Genomic DNA, 7039 nt, shown 5'->3' with positions numbered 1-7039 from the left:
GGTGGAAAATACGTATTTGGTCACCTACAAACAAGCAAGATTTCTGGCTCTCACAGACCTGTAACTTCTTCTTTAAGAGGATCCTCTGTCCTCCACTCGTTACCTGTATTAATGGCACCTGTTTGAACTTGTTATCAGTATAAAAGACACCTGTCCACAACCTCAAACAGTCACACTCCAAACTCCACTATGGCCAAGACCAAAGAGCTGTCAAAGGACACCAGAAACAAAATTGTAGACCTGCACCAGGCTGGGAAGACTGAATCTGCAATAGGTAAGCAGCTTGGTTTGAAGAAATCAACTGTGGGAGCAATTATTAGAAAATGGAAGACATACAAGACCACTGATAATCTCCCTCGATCTGGGGCTCCACGCAAGATCTCACCCCGTGGGGTCAAAATGATCACAAGAACGGTGAGCAAAAATCCCAGAACCACACGGGGGGACCTAGTGAATGACCTGCAGAGAGCTGGGACCAAAGTAACAAAGCCTACCATCAGTAACACACTACGCCGCCAGGGACTCAAATCCTGCAGTGCCAGACGTGTCCCCCTGCTTAAGCCAGTACATGTCCAGGCCCGTCTGAAGTTTGCTAGAGTGCATTTGGATGATCCAGAAGAGGATTGGGAGAATGTCATATGGTCAGATGAAACCAAAATAGAACTTTTTGGTAAAAACTCAACTCGTCGTGTTTGGAGGACAAAGAATGCTGAGTTGCATCCAAAGAACACCATACCTACTGTGAAGCATGGGGGTGGAAACATCATGCTTTGGGCTGTTTTTCTGCAAAGGGACCAGGACGACTGATCCGTGTAAAGGAAAGAATGAGTGGGGCCATGTATCGTGAGATTTTGAGTGAAAACCTCCTTCCATCAGCAAGGGCATTGAAGATGAAACGTGGCTGGGTCTTTCAGCATGACAATGATCCCAAACACACCGCCCGAGCAACGAAGGAGTGGCTTCGTAAGAAGCATTTCAAGGTCCTGGAGTGGCCTAGCCAGTCTCCAGATCTCAACCCCATAGAAAATCTTTGGAGGGAGTTGAAAGTCCGTGTTGCCCAGCGACAGCCCCAAAACATCACTGCTCTAGAGGAGATCTGCATGGAAGAATGGGCCAAAATACCAGCAACAGTGTGTGAAAACCTTGTGAAGACTTACAGAAAACGTTTGACCTGTGTCATTGCCAACAAAGGGTATATAACAAAGTATTGAGAAACTTTTGTTATTGACCAAATACTTATTTTCCACCATAATTTGCAAATAAATTCATTACAAATCCTACAATGTGATTTTCTGGATTTCTTTTTCTCATTTTGTCTGTCATAGTTGACGTGTACCTATGATGAAAATTACAGGCCTCTCTCATCTTTTTAAGTTGGTGGCTGACTAAATACTTTTTTTCCCCACTGTAACTTGGAATTTAGAACTCTAGAAGGGGGGTATTTTCTGATTCTGACCAACGGAGGGCACTGTTCGCTAGAGATTCAGGGTAGTGTGCAATGAATGCCATGATATTTTATCTAAGGCTAAACTACAGTAACAGGTGTTTGTGCAACAGGACTTTGACATATCTGGTCACAGAAATCACAAGAACGTCAGCAGCTCATCAATGACATAATTAATGTCTGATTGGTCATAGAAGTATCAACAGGGCAGATATGCAAAACAGATAACGCTAAATCATCGGCTTCCCATGGACTTTACAACTTGTATGTTGGTCTGACGTCAGCAGTGTCTTTCTACGCTACCTACATAGTTGGCACTTGAATGACATTGATAGTGACGTGAGGAGATGAATATCTGACTTAACAAACTGTTTTAATCTCCCCCTAGCCTTTTTATCTTCAAACCTACATCAAATGTCAGTCGAACGAGACCAAGATAAAAGGCTTTTGCTAATATGATGTGTTATTGAAATACCCCTGTGGTCTATCCTATGTAGGAAAAACCCCACAGATACCTTACACTTTGGAGATGAGACATCAGTTAGAATGCTTCTCATGCTGAAGATTCTGATAGCGTTGGAATAGGAATTGCAACCTCTTCTCTCCTCTCCTGTGTTCTACTCTAGGTCCCTGAGGAGGACATAGTGAGTGTGACTGAGATGCTCCAGCAGCACAGGAAAGAGCCAGACTGCTGATGGCGACCTGACGGCCTGTTCCGTACTACACCTCTCTCTTCGTGTCTTGGGCCTGGGGCAGTACAGGGCTGGAGAGAGATGCTAAATCTGTGCCTAGACTAGCACTGCAGCGTGAGCAGTATTAACCATGAACTTTGTTGCCATGACCACCAAAAGCGCTTCTAGTAGGTGGTGTCTGTGAAGAGAGCCTCTTGTCTTCCCAGACTCCTAAAGGAGACGACACCGATTGGATGAGGCCTGGACCCTGACCAATGCACACAGCGGGACAAGGGGATTGGTGAACTGAAGTCCAGTTGTGATGATGGTAACACTGTACTTAAGGACTGCAGGTATAATGCATTATGATGTGGTTATAATGAATGCATTGTAAGCCTATATAACCCCCTTATGATGTCTTATTATCCCATACCGAGAACTGACTAAATAACAGCAATTTTGTGTCAGTTGAAAATGTCCTACATAGAGCGATATAACATTAAAGGGAAAGAGAAAGGGGGATACCTATCATAGCCTAAGCCTTGTCATAATGCATTATAAAGGCTCATACACTCTTATAACAAGCAATAACACATTATACCTGTAACCTTTTATAAAGTGTTTCCAAGGGGACTTTTCTTATGTTACTATCCTGCTTGCCGCAGGCCACAAACATGTTACTAGTACTGTAAACAACACTGCTGAGTCTTCCAGTTTTGTTTATATCGTAATAGTATGTGTCAAAGACCCCTTTTGTGTCAAAGGTCAAATTAGTTCATGTGTGAGTGAATTATGTAAAGCACAACTTAGGTTTGGTAACAAATGTCTCCATTGGTGCGTCGTATTCACCATATCTTCACAATTTGTACTTGTAGTAGGGCACGTAAATTGCCTAATCGTGAAGACACTCATTGAAGTGTCAGCACAAAGTGTTATTTTGGCCAATTACGTTTTTGTGACATTCAAAAAAGGTCAAACTTGAAGTGTATTGGTGGAAATGATTCTGTTAATTGTTAAACATTCAGTGCTGTGATGCAGTTACAACATCAATAAAAGTTACTTTTTTTAAGGGTCAACATTTCTTTACTTTTGTAGCGTTGTATTTCCTTTGTTACGATCAACACTGTCTTATTTACATTTTATTTTTCAATTTGCACAATAAATAGAACTTTGTTTTTCATTTCCTTGTAGACTGAGAATGAAGCTACTAATATCACTAGAAATATTATTTTTCTTTGGTACAATTACATTTTGTACAATAAAAAAAATATATGTTCAGTGAAATATTCGTAAAATGTGCTGCTTTATTCAATAAAGACTATTGAATTAAATAATGTATTTCTGGACTTCATTATGGATACATTGTCACCTCAATTTGTGTAGATAACATTTATAATAAAATTTACTTTGAATGAATTTACACAAAAAATTGCTTGGACATGGGTGAGACATATTGCACATACTTTGTCACACTATTAAGTGATGCAATGTCTGTCTGACAACTGTTACGTTGTTTTTCCTTCAGTCATACAGAGTAGACTACACTAAACCAGGAGATGTATCAAAATTCCACGAAAATGTGACGTATTATTACTTTTTTTGTGTTTCCATGCATCTTGTTTTAGAGACACCAGTCATACAGTATTAGTGAGTCGATCAACCCCATCATTAGTGTCTCCATGGCTCACCAGCACAGAACAACTTTAACAGACTTTGGTAAATATGTCAACTTAATATTTAATAAAGTAATATTTGTTTATTTTGAGTTTGACCATTAATCCTTTGTCACATACTTGGATTGGTAATGGAATAATCTATTGTTTCATGATTGTCATTTTGTTGGTGACTAGGTACAAAAAAGTATTATTTTATGTGTGTGCGATCATGTTCCCAAGTGTTCATACGTACTGTCTGTAGCTCAGCTGGTAGAGCACGGCGCTTGGAACGCCAGGGTAGTGGGTTCGATCCCCGGGACCACCCATACACAAAAAAAATATTATGCACGCATGACTGTAAGTCGCTTTGGATAAAAGCGTCTGCTAAATGGCATATTATTATTACTGTGTCCATTACATTGTACATTTTGAATTTCCCCAGTGTTCATCTGTGTTCTCCTTGTGATCAAATTGGAGACAGTACAAGCAGCACCCCACTCTGGAAACATGGACAAGTGTCGGAAAGCTTTAAACAAGATCGTAGAGCTTTCCAACCTGTCGGATCACAAAGCTGGCATCCTCCGGACTACTTACGTAAGTAACAAGATGTAACTGAGTTGGTTCGGTGAATATCTTTGCCTGAAACTTGACCTGATGCCTGGCCTTTAGCTCAGTGGGCTAACACAATCTTGAGGACCACAGGGGATCAGGGTTTAAACACCGGTTGGTCACAGTGACAAACGCAAACTCCCCACTAAATAACTAAAGGTTGCGTAGTGTTTTCTCAGAACAGTATTTCGAACACTGCTGAGTATCATTCATGGGAAAGCTACAACTGTAACTAACGGCATTTTATCTACCAAAACAAGTACTGCTCACTTGCAAGAGCATTGAGGGACAGCATGCTCTTAACTCGCCTGTGTAACTACTGTGTATTATTATTGTCTACCAGCCATCGCTCTGTTATATTCAGTAGCAATTAGCCTGGGGATGAGGCTAACTGTGTAATAACCACTGATTCAGATGATAAACTTTAGCAGTATATTTTATGCTGCTGTGTTTACTGCCAAGCTGCAAGTAATGTGCAATTGAATTGAATGTCCACTGTTTTATGCGCTTCCAGATCAAAATAAATGGCTTCGCAACCGATCAGCAGGCCCCAGGCATGGATGGGATCCCACCGGCAACCATCACTGGCTCCACCCCTAAGGTGAAGCTACAGAACATCCACAACAGAGCCATGCTTTTCCACTGGCACATCGACACAGTAACCAAATACATGACTGACCTGTTGGAGGTCTCAGACAATGAGACTCAGATACTCCTGCGGCTCCTGAAGGATTCCATGAACCGTCTCCAGAACCTCTCTGGCTGCATAGAGAAGCTCTTGCAGATCCTGGACCCAAATACCACTACTATGTCCATCAAGGTGCCCCAAGACGTGTCCCGTGATGAGTATGAGAAGAAGATCTATGGCTGGGCAGTGCTAGACCGGCATAAGGACTTTCTGGCCATGGTGTTGGAAGTTGCTGGCTTTATGGTTAATACTGTGTGTGAGGGTTAGAGAGAGTGATTGTCACGGTTAATACTGTGTGTGAGGGTTAGAGAGAGTGATTGTTTGTCACTTAAGGGTGATTTTAGGATATATATTCCAATTCATTCAGGGATTTTATGTACAGTTGAAGTCGGAAGTTTACATACACCTTAGCCAAATACATTTAAACTCAGTTTTTCACAATTCCTGACATTTAATCCTAGTAAAAATTCCCTGTCTTAGGTAAGTTAGGATCACCACTTTATTTTAAGAATGTGAAATGTCAGAATAATAGTAGAGAGAATGATTTATTTCAGCTTTTATTTCTTTCATCACATTCCCAGTGGGTCAGAAGTTTACATGCACTCAATTAGTATTTGGTAGCATTGCCTTTCAATTGTTTAACTTGGGTCAAACGTTTCGGGTAGCCTTCCACAAGCTTCCCACAATAAGTTGGGTGAATTTTGGCCCATTCCTCCTGACAGAGCTGGTGTAACTGAGTCAGGTTTGTAGGCCTCCTTGCTCGCGTATGCTTTTTCAGTTCTGCCCACACATTTTCTATAGGAATGAGGTCAGGGCTTTGTGGTGGCCACTCCAATACCTTGACTTTGTTGTCCTTAAGCCATTTTGCCACAACTTTGGAAGTATGCTTGGGGTCATTGTCCATTTGGAAGACCCATTTGCGACCAAGCTTTAACTTCCTGACTGATGTCTTGAGATGTTGCTTCAATATATCCACATAATTGTCCTTCCTCATGATGCCATATAGTTTGTGAAGTGCACCAGTCCCTCCTTTGTCCCCATGTGCAGTTGCAAACCGTAGTCTGGCTTTTTTATGGCGGTTTTGGAGCAGTGGCTTCTTCCTTGCTGAGCGGCCTCTCAGGTTATGTCGATATAGGACTCGTTTTACTGTGGATATAGATATTTTTGTACCTGTTTCGTCCAGCATCTTCACTAGGTCCTTTGCTGTTGTTCTGGGATTGATTTGCACTTTTCGCACCAAAGTACGTTCATCTTTAGGAGACAGAACGCGTCTCCTTCCTGAGCGGTATGATGGCTGCGTGGTCCCATGGTGTTTATACTTGCGTACTATTGTTTGTACAGATGAATGTGGTACCTTCATGCATTTGAAAATTGCTCCCAAGGATGAACCAGACTTGTGGAGGTCTACCATTTATTTTCTGAGGTCTTGGCTGATTTCTTTTGATTTTCCCATAATGTCAAGCAAAGAGGCACTGAGTTTGAAGCTAGGCCTTGAAGTACATCCACAGGTACACCTCCAATTGACTCAAATTATGTCAATTAGCCTATCAGAAGCTTCTAAAGCCATGACATCATTTTCTGGAATTTTCCAAGCTGTTTAAAGGCACAGTCAACTTTGTGTATGTAAACTTCTGACCCACTGGAATTGTGATACAGTGAATTATAAGTGAAATAATCTGTCTGTAAACAATTGTTGGAAAAATTACTTGTGTCATGCACAAAGTAGATGTCCTAACCGACTTGCCAGAACTATAGTTTGTTAACAAGAAATTTGTGGAGTGGTTGAAAAACGAGTTTTAATGACTCCAACCTAAGTGTATATAAACTTCCGACTTCAACTGTAAGAATGCTGTTCATTGACTACAGCTCAGCCTTCAACACCATAGTACCCTCCAAGCTCATCATTAAGCTCGGGGCCCTGGGTCTGAACCCCATCCTGTGCAACTGGGTCCTGGACTTCCTGACGGGCCGC

At 41.5% G+C, this 7039-nt stretch overlaps 1 protein-coding gene across 1 annotated transcript in view; it reads left to right on the top strand.

Annotated features, from left to right (window-relative positions):
* castor1 (cytosolic arginine sensor for mTORC1 subunit 1) overlaps positions 1-2139 on the top strand; it is a gene marked incomplete at its 3' end in the record, with an annotated part of 33828 nt that extends 31689 nt beyond the window's left edge. Inside the window, exon 8 of the mRNA XM_084176398.1 lies at positions 2071-2139. Within this exon, the coding sequence (XP_084032524.1) occupies positions 2071-2139 (69 nt within the window). The remainder of the gene's footprint in view (positions 1-2070) is intronic.
* Positions 2140-7039: the final 4900 nt, after the last annotated feature.

The sequence above is a fragment of the Coregonus lavaretus genome (assembly GCF_964263955.1).
Source record: "Coregonus lavaretus genome assembly, chromosome: 14".
Classification (NCBI taxonomy): domain Eukaryota; kingdom Metazoa; phylum Chordata; class Actinopteri; order Salmoniformes; family Salmonidae; genus Coregonus; species Coregonus lavaretus.
This window is presented reverse-complemented; position numbering and strand designations above follow the sequence as displayed.